Source organism: Chanodichthys erythropterus, chromosome 6, assembly GCF_024489055.1.
Source record: "Chanodichthys erythropterus isolate Z2021 chromosome 6, ASM2448905v1, whole genome shotgun sequence".
Lineage (NCBI taxonomy): Eukaryota > Metazoa > Chordata > Actinopteri > Cypriniformes > Xenocyprididae > Chanodichthys > Chanodichthys erythropterus.
Window position 1 is genome coordinate 20,382,501 of NC_090226.1, and position 19,715 is coordinate 20,402,215.

General features: G+C 36.7%; 1 protein-coding gene across 3 annotated transcripts in view; it reads left to right on the plus strand.

The window, feature by feature from the left end:
• The window catches only part of ly75 (lymphocyte antigen 75), a 43,365-nt gene that overhangs the window by 3,283 nt on the left and 20,367 nt on the right, over nt 1-19,715 (plus strand). For 2 of the 3 annotated variants that reach the window (XM_067388381.1, XM_067388383.1), the window contains exons 2-15: nt 19-387; nt 5,826-5,999; nt 6,603-6,761; nt 9,046-9,162; nt 10,150-10,284; nt 10,365-10,568; nt 11,442-11,599; nt 11,709-11,816; nt 12,007-12,095; nt 15,976-16,145; nt 16,379-16,587; nt 16,753-16,895; nt 17,017-17,098; nt 17,247-17,318. In XM_067388381.1, the coding sequence (XP_067244482.1) occupies nt 19-387; nt 5,826-5,999; nt 6,603-6,761; nt 9,046-9,162; nt 10,150-10,284; nt 10,365-10,568; nt 11,442-11,599; nt 11,709-11,816; nt 12,007-12,095; nt 15,976-16,145; nt 16,379-16,587; nt 16,753-16,895; nt 17,017-17,098; nt 17,247-17,318 (2,189 nt within the window). The remainder of the gene's footprint in view (nt 1-18; nt 388-5,825; nt 6,000-6,602; nt 6,762-9,045; nt 9,163-10,149; nt 10,285-10,364; nt 10,569-11,441; nt 11,600-11,708; nt 11,817-12,006; nt 12,096-15,975; nt 16,146-16,378; nt 16,588-16,752; nt 16,896-17,016; nt 17,099-17,246; nt 17,319-19,715) is intronic. The other variant, XM_067388382.1, reaches the window with a different exon arrangement.

The following is a 19,715-nucleotide window of genomic DNA, read 5'->3' on the forward strand; positions in this document are numbered from 1 at the left end:
ACTGTTTTATTTACGCAGGAGATGACACGTTTACTATCCAGCACAATGGCAATGGGAAATGCCTCCTGGTTCAAAATGAAGCTTTGAAGTTGGGAAATTGTTCGTTAGTCCCGGCCGTGTCGTGGAAGTGGGGTTCGGCCCACAGGCTGTTCCACGTGGAATCGTCTAAGTGTTTGGGTCTGGAGGTGAGCTCCAAAACCGTGACCCTGTTCAGCTGCGACTCCACGGAGATTCTGCGGTGGAAGTGCTATGAGGACGTCATCTACACAGAATACCAAATGAAACTCAGCGCCGGGCCTAACGACTCTGTAACCGCCAAGAGGGATGGACAGGACACTTGGAAAAGAGGAGGGAGCTTGGATAACATCTGTCAGCGGCCGTATCAAAGTATGACACTAACACTTTTGTATGTGGGTCAATGATGTGACGGGTCATTTTTTGTCCAACGTCCTTAATAATAATAAAAAACAAAGATATGACATCCAAAGTATGTAGGGTAGTACAACTGGATCACTTTTATTGAATCCAAAAGGTTTAAATTAAATTTTGTGGCATATACATTTTTTTTTTAAGATTTTGAAGTGTTAAAATGTCATTCTGTTTAACCGTCCAAAGGCCAGTACAGCCATTTCATTTGTGATTAAAATAACTTAAAATGTAATAAATGTATATTTTCTGGCAAGATTTTATAACATCATATATCAACATAGTGCAAAATGGTATTAAAATTATGTATAGAAGTCGTTGCTTTGTAATGAGAAAGAATGTCCGGAAAAAGGAATTTCATTAATGTCATTCGGAGTAACCGATATAAAAGGACCATTTTGGATCGAGTCATGTGTTCAATATCATGTGACAGGATGTGACAACATTCAGACACATGTAAAGGACCACACGGTCATGAAGCAAAGTAACTAACTCTCTCTTAACTATTTGAAACATTAATGTTTTCACTTTCTCATACGCATGTCCTGAAACATCAGGTCATTCGGTACAACCGCTATAAAAACATGGAAAATGTTTTAATATTTTAAAAACTTGTACTAAATATAAAGTGTTTGATTGTAGATATCAGCCTGTTAGCATTGTTTGAAAATATCGTCATTCGGTACAACCAAAAGTGTCATTCGGTAAAACCGAAATTTTTGTTCAACCGAATGACTTTTTTGGTGACAGATTTTGTCCATCTTGTAAAAAATGACAAAAGCAGTGTTAATTGATTATAAAAACCACATAATCTCACTGTTAACACTTAAAACTTTAAAATTAATTATATCTATTGTTTTTTTTTTACACTTATTCGTCAATTACCCATATCCCTACACTACAGTCTTTAATGATTTTGAAAATAGTCTCTTATGCTCACCAAGGCTGCAATTAATTCATCAAAAAGGGTAAAATAGTAATATTGTGAAATATAATTACAATTTAAAATTATTTTATTCTTTAAAATTAAAATTTATTCCTGTGGCAGCAAAGCTGAATTTTCAGCAGCCATTAAGCATTCGTCAGTGTCACGTGATCTTTCTGATATGATAATATGCTGATTTGGTGCTCAAGTTTTATCAATTATTATTGGTGCTCAATTATTAGTAGTTCTTATTATTATCAATAACGTTGAAAATGTTGTTTTGCATTTTTCAGGATTTTGATGAATAGAGGATGATAAAAATTGAGCAGCAAATCATGCGTATTAGAATGATTCCAGAAGGATCATGTGACACTGAAGACTGGAGTAATGATGCTGAAAATTCAGCTTTGCCATCACAAAAATAAATTTACATTTTAAAATATATTTAAATAAAAAAGTTATTAAAATTGTAATAATATCTCACAATGTCACGGTTTTAAAAGTATTTTTGATCAAATAAATAAACTTAAGCATTAATTTTTTGATTAAAATAGGTTGTAATGGGTCAAGCTCTGAGTGGGTAGCTGAATGGTTGTAGAAAAGGTGATACATTAACCATTGTTCATCATTGTTTACGGAATGAGGCTGACACAACGAGTAAGACTGTAAATGTTTATAATTTTATTTTATTCAAAGTGGATTTCCTGTCACTACATTGACAGATACAGCAAGTACATGCGGCAGAAATATTTATGTGTTTGTTTCATTGTGGTTTTATGTGTGTTGTGCAGTTTTGCAGCAAATGCATGGGGGGGCTGCTGTGGTTTAACTGTTGTTCAGATCATCCACTTCATCTGTTTTCTGTTGCTCTGCCCTGCAGGAAGAGCCTTGATCTGGATGTTTGCCTACTGGTTTAACCACTCTTGTTTCATGTGACTTTAGCAACTGTAATGAGTTTATGGGAAACTCCACCTGCTTATACAGTTGCGATTGCTTCATATCTGGCAGTAAACAACGATTCGTCTGAATTTACTTTCTGTTTTTCATTTGACTAACGTTTGTTGCTCCGTGCCCAGTGAATCTGCACATTCTCAGACAGTAAACATTTTGAAACGAGAACAACAACAACAAAAAAAACCTTGAGAATTTGGTATCATGTGCTACGTTCACAGCTGCAGAATGTGGTTGTCAGTTCTGTACGTTCCTGTTTTTTCCCAAAATATGCACTACCATTTCAATATTTATTTATTTATTTATGTGATAGAAAATACAGTACAACAGTAATATTGTGAAATATTACAATTTACAAAAGTAATCTATTCCTGTGATAACAAAGCTGAATTTTCAACTCTTAGTCTTCAGTGTCACATGATACTTCAGAAACAATTCTAATATGCTCATTTAGTGCTTAAGAAAAATGTCTTATTATTATCGGTGTTACAAGCAGCTGCTTAATAATTTTGTGGATTTGCAGCATTTGAAATCTTTTGTAACATTATAAACATTTTTACTCTCACTTTTGATCAATTTAATGCATCCTTGCTAAATAAAAGTATTTATTTCTTAAAAAAAAAAACTTATTTTTGAATGGTGGATACAGTATATATATATACATATACAGTACAGTCCAAAAGTTTGGAACCACTAAGTTTCGTCTGCTCACCAAGGCTACATTTATTTAATTAAAATACAGGAAAAACAGTAATATTGTGAAATATTTGTACAATTTAAAATAACTGTGTACTATTTAAATATATATGACAAAGTAATTTATTCCTGTGATGCAAAGCTGAATTTTCAGTATCGTCACTCCAGTCTTCAGTGTCACTAATATGCTGATTTGCTGCTCAATAAACATTTATGATTATTTTCAATGTTGAAAACAGTTGTGTACTTTTTTTTCAGGATTCCTTGATGAATAGAAAGTTCAAAAGAACAGCATTTATCTGAAATACAAAGCTTCTGTAGCATTATACACTACCGTTCAAAAGTTTGGGGTCAGTAAGAATTTTTATTTTTATTTTATTGAAAAGAAATTAAAGAAATGAATACTTTTATTCAGCAAGGATGCATTAAATCAATCAAAAGTGGCAGTAAAGACATTTATAATGTTACAAAAGATTAGATTTCAGATAAACACTGTTCTTTTGAACTTTATATTCATCAAAATATCCTGAAAAAAAATATAGTACACAAATATTTTGTACAATTGTACACATTAAATGTTTCTTGAGCAGCAGATCAGCATATTAGAATGATTTCTGAAGGATCATGTGACACTGAAGACTGGAGTAATATATTCAAATAGAAAACAGTTATTTTAAATTGTAATAATATTTCACAATATTACTGTTTTTACTGTATTTTTAATTAAATAAATGTAGACTTGGTGAGCAGACGAAACTTCTTTTAAAAACATTAAAAACCTTAGTGGTTCCAAACTTTTGGACTGTACTGATAATATATATATATATATATATATATATATATATATATATATATATATATATATATATATATATAAATAAATTAAGCCTTGGTGAGCAGACAAATCTTCTTTTAAAAACATTAAAAATCTTACCGATCGGTAGCGGTAGTATGTATATATATATATATATATATATCTCAGCATATTAGATTACAGGAATAGATTACTTTTGTAAATTGTAATATTTCACAATATTACTGTTGTACTGTATTTTCTATCACATAAATAAATAAATAAATAAATAAATAAATAAATAAATAAATATATATATATATATATATATATATATATATATATATATATATATATATATATATATATATATATATATATATATATATATATATATATACATACTACCGCTACCGATCGGTAAGATTTTTAATGTTTTTAAAAGAAGATTTGTCTGCTCACCAAGGCTTAATTTATTTAATTAAAAATACAGTAAAAACAGTAATATTGTGAAAAATTTCTACCCTGATTTTAGCCCTCTGATCGGAACGCTCTGTTTGAAGAGGCGTACTAGGGCTGGGCGATATATCGCATGCGATTGTCACGCGCATTTCGTCAGTAAAGCCGGTTCCCTGATTGCCGCTAAATCGCCATCACCTGCTTTCAAATGGAGCAGCATTTAATAGACAGAGCCGTAGATCACTGATAAGCCACGCAATATCGTGTTCATATCGCAGATGTATCGCCTTCGATAATGAACGCGATATTGCGTGGCTTATCAGTGATCTACGGCTCTGTATATTAAATGCTGCTCCATTTGAAAGCAGGTGATGGCGATTTAGCGGTCAATCAGGGAACCGGCTTTACTGACGAAATGCGCGTTACAATCACATGCGATATATCGCCCAGCCCTAGTACCTGCTATGAGCCATCTTACTGTTTGGTTTCTCCGTAGACCTGCATTTGCCTGTTTCATTATTTACCTACTATGCCCAAATCGGTGGGCAGGGCTAAACAGGTAGTGATGTTGAAGCAGCCGTTGATCTTCTTCTGCGAATCCGGTGCTTAGCCACACTATTACGTCATAAAACGGCGCATTCCAGAACTTGTTGTTTTAGCAGACTGGCTTCAATATAAGCTGTTTTTAGACTAATGAGAAAGTTTTGAGCTCTGAAATTTACAGGATGTTTTTATAGTACAGTGTTGCATCATTACAAATGTTTAAGCCTTGCCAATTTAAATATTCAAGAGCAAGAGGACGCAAAAGGGAACTCAATTCATTACTCACTCGTTGTGTTGGTAGATTTCTTTACATAAACATTTGAAGTGTAAGCCAGAAATCCATGTCTTGGACAGCACACACTGAACTGAGCTCTCATTCACATCTTCTTGCTCCAAGCGGGACGCAAACCTGGCCCCGTACGCATGGGAGGTGGGCGCTCTAACAAGGAGGTTAAAGTCTAGCGTCAGTCGCTAGACCGCCTCTTGAGATCAGGGGAGTGAGGTTTACACACACAGCAATAACTGGCCTTCGTCCGTTACACTCACCCCCCTAAACCTCACTCCCATCTGGGTCACAGCACCAATGTAGCCCCTCCAGTTCGCACCGCCTGCTCCAAGTGAGACTCGAACCCGGGCCCATCCGCATGGGAGGTGGGCGCTCTGACAAGGAGGCTAAGACCATAGTCTTTTAGCGTCAATCGCTATAGCGCCTCTTGAGATCAGGGGAGTGAGGTTTACACACACAGCTCTTATCGGCCTACGTCCATTACAAACATGTATCCATAAAGGTCTATCAAGAGTTTTGTTATATTTTTGTCTAGTTGTGGTCTTGTCATTGTATTTACTCAGCCATAGTCTGTTATCTTCACTCTGAAACTAAATTTTCCCCATGTTTCATTTATTCTTTTGAGGATGTGGCCAAGGGGATTTTTTTTTTTTTCAGATTTAGAAGACTTCTGGGGACATTTGGTGAGTGAAGTATAGCTACATAAACTCACAAACAGTTTAAATTCCTGTTCCTCTGTTTCTCAGGAATGCACACAAGTGGGGGGAATTCTAACGGGGCACCCTGTGAGTTCCCCTTTCTCTACAATGGGACCTGGCACCACAACTGCCTGCCTGGCACTGACGACAGAACGCTGGATTGGTGCTCTACTACAGCAAACTATGATCTAGAGAAGAAGTGGGGAACTTGTCTGAAATATGGTATGGTTTACATCCACCACAGCTACTGGGTTTTTTCCAGATAGCAACTGAAAAGGACAAAGTACATTTAAACATGTGACTCATTTTACAAAACACTGAGACATTAAACTTGTCTACTAGATGCTGTTTTTTTTCACAACTGATGAAAACATTGGTATAATAAAGGGATGGACTTTTTAATTGAAAGTTATTTAATTTTTTAATTTATTAATAGCAATGTGTGAAAAAACAAGATGTAGAGATAATAACAAGCAAATACATTAACATAAATTAACCACCTTGGTTAACCGTTTCCCCACAAACACCATGCTGACCTACTTAACCTGCTTGGTTTTAAATGGAAGTCATGCTGGTTTAAGCTGCCCTTTTCAGCAGGGAACATACATTCGCTTACACTGTTCTATTCTTGCAAAGCCACTGCAACTGTGTGTTGCATATTCCTTTAATATGGCTTTTCATGCTTTCTGAAGAAACATGAATAGTTGTCCAGCATTTTAAAGTCAGAGACAGAATGAGAAAATCACATATGTGAGTGAGACAGACAAATAGAGGTCTGTATAGTGAAAGAATTTGAATTAACACCACCTGTTTTATTTTATTTAGTGGAGGGATGTTCTACTTTATGGGAGGAAGGCCCAGTGAAAGGTCGCTGCTATCAGGTTGTATCCACAGCGGTTGTGACCTGGCACGAGGCGCGGGACGCCTGTCGTAGTCAAGATGGAGATCTGCTCAGCGTGTCTAGCCCTCAAGAGCTTGAGTTCTGTAAGATTAAATCTCATTTTCACTTTTGTGTCATCTCTGTGTCTGAACCTCCAATCTACATCTATAGTATTCTGTTACACACAAACACATTATATATATATATATATATATAATATACAGTGGGTACGGAAAGTATTCAGACCCCCTTAAATTTTTCACTCTGTTATATTGCAGCCATTTGCTAAAATCATTTAAGTTCATTTTTTTCCTCAATGTACACACAGCACCCCATAATGACAGAAAAACACAGAATTGTTGACATTTTTGCAGATTTATTACAAAAGAAAAACTGAAATATCACATGGTCCTAAGTATTCAGACCCTTTGCTCAGTATTTAGTAGAAGCACCCTTTTGATCTAATACAGCCATGAGTCTTTTTTTGGGAAAGATGCAACATGTTTTTCACACCTGGATATAGGGATCCTCTGCCATTCCTCCTTGCAGATCCTCTCCAGTTCTGTCAGGTTGGATGGTAAATGTTGGTGGACAGCCAGTTTTAGGTCTCTCCAGAGATGCTCAATTTGGTTTAAGTCTGGGCTCTGGCTGGGCCATTCAAGAACAGTCACAGAGTTGTTGTGAAGCCACTCCTTCGTTATTTTAACTGTGTGCTTAGGGTCATTGTCTTGTTGGAAGGTAAACCTTCGGCCCAGTCTGAGGTCCTGAGCACTCTGGAGAAGGTTTTCGTCCAGGATATCCCTGTACTTGGCCGCATTCATCTTTCCCTCGATTGCAACCAGTCGTCCTGTCCCTGCAGCTGAAAAACACCCCCACAGCATGATGCTGCCACCACCATGCTTCACTGTTGGGACTGTATTGGACAGGTAATGAGCAGTGCCTGGTTTTCTCCACACATACCGCTTAGAATTAAGGCCAAAAAGTTCTATCTTGGTCTCATCAGACCAGAGAATCTTATTTCTCACCATCTTGGCAAACTCCATGCGGGCTTTCATGTGTCTTGCACTGAGGAGAGGCTTCTGTCGGGCCACTCTGCCATAAAGCCAGACGGCAAGCTCTAGGAAGGGTTCTGGTCATCCCAAATGTCTTCCATTTAAGGATTATGGAGGTCACTGTGCTCTTAGGAACCTTAAGTGCAGCAGAATTGTTTTTGTACCATGGCCAGATCTGTGCCTTGCCACAATTCTGTCTCTGAGCTCTTTAGGCAGCTCCTTTGACCTCATGATTCTCATTTGCTCTGACATGCACTGTGAGCTGTGAGGTCTTATATAGACAGGTGTGTGGCTTTCCTAATCAGGTCCAATCAGTATAATCAAACACAGCTGGACTCAAATGAAGGTGTAGAACCATCTCAAGGATGATCAGAAGAAATGGACAGCACCTGAGTTAAATATATGAGTGTCACAGCAAAGGGTCTGAATACTTAGGACCATGTAATATTTCAGTTTTTCTTTTTTAATAAATCTGCAAAAATGTCAACAATTCTGTGTTTTTCTGTCAATATGGGGTGCTGTGTGTACATTAATGAGGAAAAAAATGAGCTTAAATGATTTTAGCAAATGGCTGCAATATAACAAAGAGTGAAAAATTTAATTGGGTCTGAATACTTTCCGTACCCACTGTGTGATACAGTACATTACTGCATATGGTACCACCCAGAACACCCTAGCAACTGCCTAGAAACCATCCAGAAAACCATATCAACTGCATAGCAACAAAATGTAACAACCACCTATAATACCCTAGTTTACGCATAGCAACACCCTAGCAACCACCCAGAACACCCTAGTAACTGCCTAGCAATACCATTGCATTCACCTAAAATATCAAAGCAACTGCTTAGCAGTTGTCTGTCCGTCCATCCATCTATCTACAGTATCCATCCATCCATCCATCCATCCATCCATCCATCCATCCATCCATCTACAGTATCTATCAATGCATCCATCCATCTACAGTGTCTATCCATCCATCTACACATTATCTGACTACCATCTACATTATCTATCTTCCCATCCATCCATCCATCCATCCATCCATCCATCCATCCATCCATCCATCCATCCATCCATCCATCCATCCATCCATCCATCCATCCATCCATCCATCCATCCATCCATCCATCCATCCATCCATCCATCCATCCATCCATCCATCCATCCATCCATCCATCCATCCATCCATCCTAATCATACATAAAATTTGTCTTGACAAACATTTAAATTTAGTAATTTTTGCAATTTCATTTGGTGGTGCAGAACACTGATCTCATAGTTTTTATTTGCACTTATTGTATTTATTGTTCATTCTCTATCTCTGTCCCTGCAGTTAAAAATCAGAAAGACTTGCCTAGCAAGCTGTGGATCGGCTTGAACCATCTAGACTGGATGCAAGGTTGGCAGTGGTCAGGTGGATCAGCTTTATCTTTTGCCCCTTGGGAAACAGGTGATTTCAAGCATACTGTATAATAACGAATGTTATTGTAAATCATTTGCTTTTATTTTTGTTTTAATTTCAACCAAAAATTAATAATTTACTTAACCCAGTGTTGTTCTGGCAAACTTCTGGGAGAGGTGAAATGTCTGACATAGTACATCAAACATTTTTCATTTGAAAGAACAAGGAATTCATGCTTTTTCTTTTACAACCTGCTGTGCCATCTTGTGTTGGGTCCAACAGTACATCTACATTGCATTTACAGCATGTCTGTTATTGAGTTTCACTGTGATTTAGGTTTAGCAGATCAAGAAGGATGTATTCTCCATCTTATCTTAGCACAAGTCTGCCGTTCAACCACTGACAATGACATTTCTATTGCTGTTAATGTGCCAGTGTGTGTATGGGCATACAATGAGATTTGTTTTGCTGAACAACAAACTAATGACTTGAATGGCGTCTTTATGCAGTAAACACAGGCATAATCTGTCTGTGTCTCTGAGGACAGTGATGACAGCTCTGATGATGTGGGTGGTTTGTCTCTCCTCACCCCATTTGTGTGTGTGTCAATGTAATGAACTGTTTCTATAAACATGTTTTATGAAAATAATTTGCATGCATTGTTGGACAAGTTACTCCAATAATGTAATCTTAACCTTCACAAGATTGTAATGGCATTTATATGTTAATTGTTACTTTACTGATTAGTTAATTCATTTTTAAAACTCATAAGCAGTTCTTACCAGATCAACAATAAAATGATAGACCCAAAATTGTGCAAGAAAAATAAAACTTCATTAACACTTTTAATGAAAACAAAAGTTTTTGGATGTTAAATTTAGGTTTAATTCTAAATTATTGTTGCTTCTCCATAAAATAAACACACACACACACACACACACACACATATATTTGTATGCGTTACTCCCAGCACTGTTTGCATGAAGTGTTAGATTTCTGTTTGTTATTTGGCATATGTTTTTTTTTTTTTTTTAGATATCCCAATAAGATCCCTTATGTCGGACGAGGACTGTGGGGTTCTGAAGGAGCCGCTGCATTTTGGCGCAGAGACGTGTGAAAATCGGCTTCCATTCATCTGCATGAAGAATAACAAAGACAATGAGAGTACAGGTCAGATACTGTCCTCTCATATTATTTTTCTTCTTTTATTTCTGTCTTTCTCTGCACAGTCTCCCTTCCTCTCGTTTCAGCAGACAGGGAGGTGTATAAGCCGACATTGTGTAAAGATGGAGATTGGATTGGTTGGAAAGGATTCTGTTATAAACTCCACAGTGCAACAGAGTCGAAATTGTCCCATCGTGAAGCTCAGGACATGTGTAAGATGGATGGATCTCATCTTGCCAGCCTGCACAGTATAGAAGATATAGAAATGCTACACACTAACTTTCACGCAGGTAAACATGTCTCACTACACACAATTATCAACAACGTGTTAACTGAGAAAACAAGGCATGTGTAAAGTATTCTATCAAAATAACTGCAATTAATCTTAATCTATTAGTCATACTGTTTATGTAGTTATGCCAAAATAAGAAAAGAAAACTAAATAATGTTTGCAATTATTGGATTCTGCATTTTCTGTGGAAGGTATACATAGTAGAATACTGTAAACATATAAAATGAAATTGAAACCGTACCAAAGTAATCTTTATTTATGAAAAGACAGCACCGACTCCTGCGAAGACCTCAGAAGATGCACCATGCACATTCCCACATTTCTGTATATCCTAATTATTGTTGATGTATTTCATTTTTCCAGGAGCTCATTGCTTCTACCTTTGAAATTAAATGCTAACAGTATTTGTAAATTAATTGCACAAATTATTACATTATTTGCTAACTGCATTCTTCTAATATTGTAATTTTGACATGCATTCTCTGTAAAGCTGCTTTGAAACGATATGTATTGTGAAAAGCGCTATACAAATAAATGTGAATTGAATTGAATTGAATTTATCTGTAAACTCATCACAGATTTAATATTTCTCAAAATGCATGAAAAATGCAAAAACTGAATATATTTAAATAATTGTTCTTAGTTAAGTTTCAAGATTTTGACCAGCAGGGCTCTTCCCCATAAAATGAACATAAAACACACAAAAAAATGTTATTTTATGTAATAAATATGTTAAATAGATTTGTTAAAGTAATGTATTCACACAGTATATCATTAGTTGTAATATTTATAAAATCATACGATTATAAAACTGCTTTTGTTTTGTTATATCTGTCCAATTTGTATCATAAGCTTTATATGTGTGTGACAGATCTAAAGACAGAGGTATGGATCGGTCTTTGGGGTAATGGAACCACCTCTGTCTTTGAATGGATTGATGAAGTACCAGTGTCTTTCACATACTGGGCCAGAGCTCAACCTCCACCACTTCTACCAAATACCATCAACTGCGTGTACTATTCAGGAGAGGTGTGTGTGTGTGTTTCATCATGCCAGATTTGAATTAAGCAGTATCAAATGAACAGGAGCGCTGTTGTAAATATTAGCACGGCTCTGATTTTTCTATGCATGTTTGTAGCATCATACATGGTCTGTGTCTGACTGTGAAAAGCCGAGGGCTTACATGTGTAAGCAAAAAGGGACTGTGAATGAGAGCGCCCCAGAGGAAGGCTGCCCTCCAGATGGGGTGAGTGACCATTGCTGGCTGACACATGACTGAGAGAGTCACTATTGAACAATTCAATAGTAACTGCAGGGGAAATACATCAGTCATGTTTGTGCTTCATGTCGTTGTTATTGCCAACCATTTAGATTCCACATGTGAATCTGATTCAGATATTACTGTGTAAGCAGACATCTTTTTTTCTACTCTCTAGAACTGGAAGAGACATGGCGATGCTTGCTATAAAGTAGACCGTGAGCTTGTGTTCTATAAAAACAGCTGCCACATCACTATTAATAACAGGTAATGGCTATTTGTAGTGCTTTCAAATCTATGAATGGGATCTAACATAAAATTTAGTGTGTATATAATATATATATATATAATGTATATAATATACATATAATATACAGTGCACAGCATAAATGAGTAAACCCCCTCTGAACAAATACAAAAGATGTATTTTCTTTATGATCACTAATACAATTCATGGAAAGATGGCAAAACAAAAATGTATTAAACATATACATAATAAAAACTGAGAAATATATGTCATTAATAGCCATAAAATAGGTAAATTAAGGATTGCAGAAATGAGTACACCCTAGATTTAATTCAACAAATGTATAAATATTCTAGTACTGAATATGCCCTCTATAATTTTGAATATTCTGCTTTGACCCTGCTTAGGACAGATGTGACAATTTGTCATGAACTTGTTCAGTTTAACTCCTGGATGATGAGCTCCTCAAATGCCCTGATCTTTAATGGGGAGTTTTGCTCAACTCGTCTCTACAGAATCCCCCACAGGCGCTTAAGAGTGTTAAGATTGAGTGCAATACATGTCCACAGAAGGTTTTTCACCTTGGGAGAATGCATATCCTCACTGTCATGTTGAAAAATGCCCAACAATGCAGAGACTGAGGAAAGGGTAACATCTTCTGTTTCAAGTTTGTGTATTAAGTTACACATTGGTGTGGGAATTCATGACAGAATTGATAAAGCACAACTCCCTCACACCTTCAGCTCTCATACATCCCTATCTAAGAGCTTTACTACATCTGAACTTTACTGTGGGAACCAGGCACTTCTCACTGTACTCCTCCTCTAGCAACACCATAACATTTTGGATGCTGTTAGATCCAAAATGATTGATTTGGTCTAATGAGACCAGATTATTGATTCCTAGAATCAAAATTTTGTAAATATGGGCTTTGGAAATGGCTGACTTTATTGTGCTTTGGCTACAGTAGGTAGTTCCAGTGAGAACAACAACCATGCATGTCATTTCTGCAGGCTGCATCTTACTCTGTAAGATTAACAGTCACTCTTTTCATAGCTTTTGCTGGCTCTGAGACACACGCTTGGTATTTCTCCTGCTCTCCTACTCGCTTGGTATATCCCTCATCACTAAATGAAAGCTTAAAATGAAGGCCAGATTATTTCAGGGGCCTTGTCACAAGTCCATTGTTTTTGAATTTCTGTGTTACTTTTGCTATATTTTCACACTTGAAACAATGATTTGGTAATCCTCTTGTACCACTGTCCTCTTTTGTGCTAAGAAATAAGTCTCCTGACAGTTCTCTCCCAAGTGCTTCCATTGTTGTCAGTATTACGCATGAGAGTGATTCAGTGGGCTTCATAACACTTTTAATTGTCAAGAATTTTTATTTTGTTTTATTTAGTAACTCTTCTTTTTTTACTCATTTTTGCTAAACAACATTTTATCACTTTGATAAGAAAATCTTATTTTCCTGAATAATTTTGACATGCTTCTTTGGTAATTGATTAAGCAGACTTGCTGGAACATTATAGGTGCTTCTCAATTCTTATTTGTGCATCCTCATTTCCTTTCCTTGCTTCCTTTCCTCGTGTCTTATCTCCACCACTTCAGGATGCGAGGGAAGGATGCAAGGAAAAGACTCGCGGATGGAGGAATTTAATCAAGTGAAATGATATATCCTCGCTCCCTTTAGCATCATCAACTGTGCTCGAGGGATCACATGTTATTAAAGTTTGGTTATTTAAAAAAAATATATATATATATTAATAAAACATGATGCTCCTAGAAATATGTGAGATGTAAAGTTTATTTAATCTGTAAAAGTAGCATACATTTAAATTATTGTGACAATTATTGTGACAGAATTTATGCGTGCGTCACGTTTCTTGATGAGAAAGACTTCCGCAAAGGATGCACCTGTGTATCCTCACTCATGACTCCTCGGAAAGCCTCCTCACTGTTAATTTATGCTGTGCGCTGTATATAAATGACAGTGTGTTGCTATTTAGTTACTATAGTCCAGTGTCTTGCTAATTATGTAGTTTCTAGGGTGTTTTGGGTGTTCTGGTGTTTGTCAGTGTGTTGCTATGCAGTTGCTAGGGTGTTCTGTGTGTTTGCCAATGTGTTGTTATGCAGTTTTAGAGCTTTCTGGGTTCCAGTCTGTTCCCTTGCAGTTGCTAGGGTGTTCTGGGTGGTTGCCAGGTCTTCTGGGTGTTTTTCTGTGTGTTGCTATGCAGTTGCTATGGTGTTCTCAGTGTTTTCCACTGGGTTACTATGCAGTTATTGGGGTGTTCTGGGTGGTTGCCAATGTGTTGTTATGCAGTTTCTAGAGCTTTCTGGTTCTGGTCTATTCCCATACAGTTGCTAGGGTGTTCTGGGTGGTTGACAGTATGTTCCTTTGCAGTTGCTAAGAGGTTCTGGGTGATTGCCAGTGTGTTATGTATTTTGTAGAGTTTTCTGGGTTGTTACCAATGTGTTGCTGTGCAGTTGCTAGGGTGTTCTGGGTGGTTGTCAGTGTGTTTTATGCAGTTTCTTTCTAGGTGTGCCAATGTGTTCCCATGCAGTTGCTAAGGTCTTCTGGATGTTTGTAAGTGTGTTGCTATGCAGTTTCTAGGGTTCTCTGGGTGCCAGTATGGCAAACTAGTGCATGGCACTAGGTTGCCATGCAGTTGCTAGGGTCTTCTGAATGGTTGCCAGTGTGTTGTTATGCAGTTAATAAGGTGTTTTGGGTGGTTGCCAGTGTGTTGCTATGCAGTTTCTAGGGTTGTCTGGGTGCCAGTATTTTCCTATGCAGTTTCTAAGGTGTTCTAAGTGTTTGCCACTGGGTTGCGATGCAGTTGCTAGGGTGTTCTGGGTGGTTGCCAATGTGTTCCTATGCAGTTTCTAGGATCTTCTGGGTGGTTGTCACTAGCTGTGTTTCCATTAAAAGTTGCAAATTTAACTTTGTGCGCAAAATTTGAACATCACACAAAACATTTGCGAGTAAAGCAGCGCTTCAATCCCATGTGTTCAAGAGAACAAAATCGTCACTTCTTGGGAAATTGGCTTAAAACATAAGTAATAAATATGGAAGTTTCTGCAATTGGGAAAGCCACTGTAGCCCTTTTTACTACATTTATATACATTTTTCTACATCTTTTTTTCTACGAAACACAATAAACGCTCATGTTATCTTGCGTTCATATTCCCAGTGTTTGGGAACACAATCATGCAAGACATTTCTGAGAGGGAATTGAACTGAATAATTCTAATTAGACTTTTATTCAGGCATTTCAGAATTATCAAACCAACATTTGAGATGCTGTGCAATGAAATTGGTAGGTTGGTTAGTCCAGTTATCAATCCCATCCCCTGTTGAGGCAAAGTCACGTGATTTTTTTTTTTTGTTACGCATAAAGGTTTTTTTGTTATCGATTTATTCGGTAAATGTGTTTCCATCTTAGTTTATGTGCAGGTCTTCTTTTCGGATAAAAAAGTTTATCTGCCTCAATTGAGCACATACGTTTTTATGAGCATTTTTAGAATTTATGCACATCTTGGTGTTTCTATCCTGTTTTTATTTATTTATTTTTTAATTTTTTTATGTGATATCCTAAAATAAGCTAGTGTGTTTGTATTTGATGTTCTAGAGGCTCTTGTTGCTAGATAGTTGCTTTCTTACCTAAGTGAAATAATATTCTGGTCTCTAGATATGAGTCATCTTTCAAGCAGTATGCATGATATGAAGCATCATTCATGATTCAGTGCAGAATGAGTTACGTGACATTAACACTTTGGGGTTTGTTCAAATCTCTAACCCCAAGTATGATCAATAATAAGAGTAACCATTAATTAAACAAGAAAACTCATTTTCATTTTTTACAAATCTAGTAACATGAAGGTGTATAATCCTCTCTCCAGATTTGAACAGGCCTTCATTAACAGTCTCCTGAAAGAGCATATCGGCAATGAAGTGTTATATTTCTGGACGGGGCTACAAGACACTAAAGGGTCCAGGGAGTACCAGTGGATCAGTCAGGATGGGACAGCAGACCGGGTCACCTACGTCAATTGGAAATGGCTTGAACCAGGTAATTATGGATTTGGCTGTGGTGGTTCAATATCCTAATACATGTTTTTTTTTTTTTTTTTTTTTTTTTCATCAGATAAGTGCAGATTTCAATGGTTTTGCCAGGATTTGTAGTAACTGTGCATGTTATTTTTCATTGGGATATTGGAAAACAGTGTCATAACTTCTTAAATGTCATAATTTAACTTATTCAAAAGATTTTGCATTGAGTTTGAATGTGAATATGTGTTCCAGCTTTTCCCGGTGGCTGTGTGGTGATGTCTACAGGGAATCCTTTGGGCCAATGGGCTGTTAAAAACTGCACTTTTTTCAAAGCTGGTAATATCTGTAAGAAACCCATAAAATCGATGGTCCATCCCACCCCAGATCCATTTGTGCCCAACCCCAATGCTTCCTGCGCACCAGGATGGGTATCAAGAGAAGACCTAAACTACTGCTACAAGGTGTGTTAAAGTGATATTCATCTAAAACAGGGGTACCCAAATCCAAAACCCCCAGAATGCAGGGAAGATGCCCTTGATTTAAAACACTAGAAGTTGAGTCAAGACAACGAATACATTTGCTAGTTGGCTCTGACATTTTTTTGAATGTGTTTTCTGTGTCTACAGGTGTTTCATGAGGAGCGTTTGACCCGGAAGCGCTCGTGGGAAGAGGCGGAGCGTTTCTGTGAGGCGCTGGGTGGTCATCTGCCCAGCCTGACTGAGACTAAAGATATGCAGGCGTTACATTTAATCCTGAGAGACTCTATTAGGTACAGATCGCACAGTTTTTATGTTGACTCCCATTGTCATATTCCCCCACGTACCCACACACAAAACCAAATGCTGTGAAATTTATTGATTTGTATTTGTGATGTTTGTTTCACTTTACAGTGATAATCGTTTTTTCTGGGTGGGACTAAATCGCCGAAATCCAAATAACAACAACAACTGGGAGTGGAGTGATGGGCGTCCGGTGAGTGTTATATGATGTTTCCTGAACAAAATAAAGACATAACTGTGTTGTGATCACAGCCATCATTTGCTTCTTTATTACTTTGTTTACTAAAGCTAATGTGGAGTGTGAAGGTGTTTGTTAATTTGTTTCTGTTGCTTGGTAACAGGTCTCCATGATGATCCTTCCTGAGGACTTCAATGAAGATGATGCCTATAACAGGGATTGTGTTGCCTTTAAGGTGTGGTAAACGTGACCCCTAAAAAATTACTCTTGCATTCAATGACTTCTGACCTCTCATAATATCATAATACTGTATCATAATGCAATATTAGCTCAAAAAACTACACAATCAGTGCTATTCTGGCCTCATTTCCATACTAATAAATCACATAATTACAAGTTAAAACCTTTGCTTACTTGACCATTGGAGATAGTTTGGTTGCTATACATTTTTCTGTTTTACAATGTCTTAAAGGGTTAGTTCACCCAAAAATGAAAGTCATGCCAAAAATCATGCCGTTCCACACCCGTAAGACCTTCGTTAAAGGGGCTCTATGTAAGTTTTTTACTTTAATAAAGCATAAAAATACCCTGATATGTTTGCAGATATTTAGGAAACATGTTAAGTTCACCTACTTGTTTCTCAGTAAAACAATGCTAAAGCCAGATATACTACTTTGAAAATGTGCGTTCCGTGTCGGAATTTCTGTTTTTGTTTTGGTCTGTGTGAAACCATGTGCTGCCAGTTTATCCAATAGTATTTCGACATCACAGGTTGCCAGTTGGCGGAAAACATAGCGTACCGCAGCCATGGAAACCAACAAACGAACTGGGTCAGAGAATTGCAGATTCTACTTGACCTAAAAAGCCTCTGCATCCATCTAAATATCTCTATGAACAACAGCATATTAAAACACAGATAAATCAACTCATCAACTTACAGTGTTTAAGTCTCCTCAGCTTTCATTGTGGATTGCGCTCTCTATTGTTGCTGGCAACCCGTGTCTTTGAACGAGGGGGCGGGCCAAACAATATTTTGAATTTGGACTGCAGTACCTATTTTGAACACTGGGTGTCATTATTACATAGAGCCTCGGAACACAAATTAAGATATTTTAGTTGAAATCCGATGGCTCAGTGAGGCCTGCATAGGGAGCAATGACATTTCCTCTCTCAAGATCCATAAAGGTACTAAAAACACATCTAAATCAGTTCATGTGAGTACATTGGTTCAATATTAATATTATAAAATGACGAGAATATTTTTGGTGCGCCAAAAAACAACAACTAAATAACGATTTATATAGTGATGGCCGATTTCAAAACACTGCTTCAGGAAGCATCGGAGCATAATGCATAGCGCCAAAGTCACGTGATTTCAGCAGTTTCACGGTTTGACATACGATCCGAATTATGATTCGATACGCTGATTCATAATGCTTCGAAGCTTCCTGAAGCAGTGTTTTGAAATCAGCCATCACTATATAAGTCGTTATTTTGTGGGGGTTTTTTTTGGCGCAACAAAAATATTGAACCACTGTACTCGCATGAACTGATTTACATGTGTTTTTAGTACCTGTATAAATCTTGAAAGAGGAACTGTCATTGCTCCCAATGCAGGCCCAACGGAGCCATCGGATTTCAACAAAAATAGCTTAATTTGCCTTCCGAAGATTAATGAAGGTCATACGGGTGTGGAACGGCATGAGGGTAAATAATAAATGACAGAAATCTAATTTTTGGGTGAACTAACCCTTTAATGAATAAAATATTATGGATTTAATTTTTTTTGACAATAAGCACACAACAGTAAAGTCAGACAGATTCATTTTTGTAGATTAATTTTGCTATAAAACACTAAAATAACACGGTAACACTTTAGAATAAGGTTCCGTTTGTTAACATTAATTAACTGCATTAGTTAACATGAACTAACAATAAAAACTAACATTAACTAATGGGACCTTATTGTAATGTGTTACTAATAATGCAATAAACATTATCTAAACAACCTACAAACAATGTTACATTAAACCCCATAATGTGCTTAACTGAGCACAAAAATAATAAGAAACATAACTATTTAAATAAAATATAGTGAAATCTAATGTATCACACAACAAAAACCATAATGTTCACAATATTTTAATGTAAAAGTTAAAGTAGTGATATTATGTTATCAAATTTGTGCTTATATAACTTGTGATGAGCAGGCTTTTACTGTAGAAATGTATTATTTTTTCATTAAAATTACTGATATTATTGCATAACTAATTATGTGATGACATGATTACAGGATTATAGTTAATATATAATTAACTATATATGTTAATTATATATTACATCAACCTCACTGAATATGTGAGGTTGATGTTTCAGTTTCGTTGGGATGTGTAAATGTTGAGGAGGGGGCAGTAATTGACACAAAACTGTCTATCACCGTTGGCAAACAACAGCCAATCAATGATCAGAAATCTAGAATAGTCACAGCATGACCTACATATGGCCTCCACCTTCTGTTTGGCAGCAGAGAGAGAAGGGAAATAAATCTGATCGATGGACTTTCATCAAACAAGATTCAAATACAACATATCAGAGGCATCAACCTGAAAAACATGGACAGTAGATGTTAGAC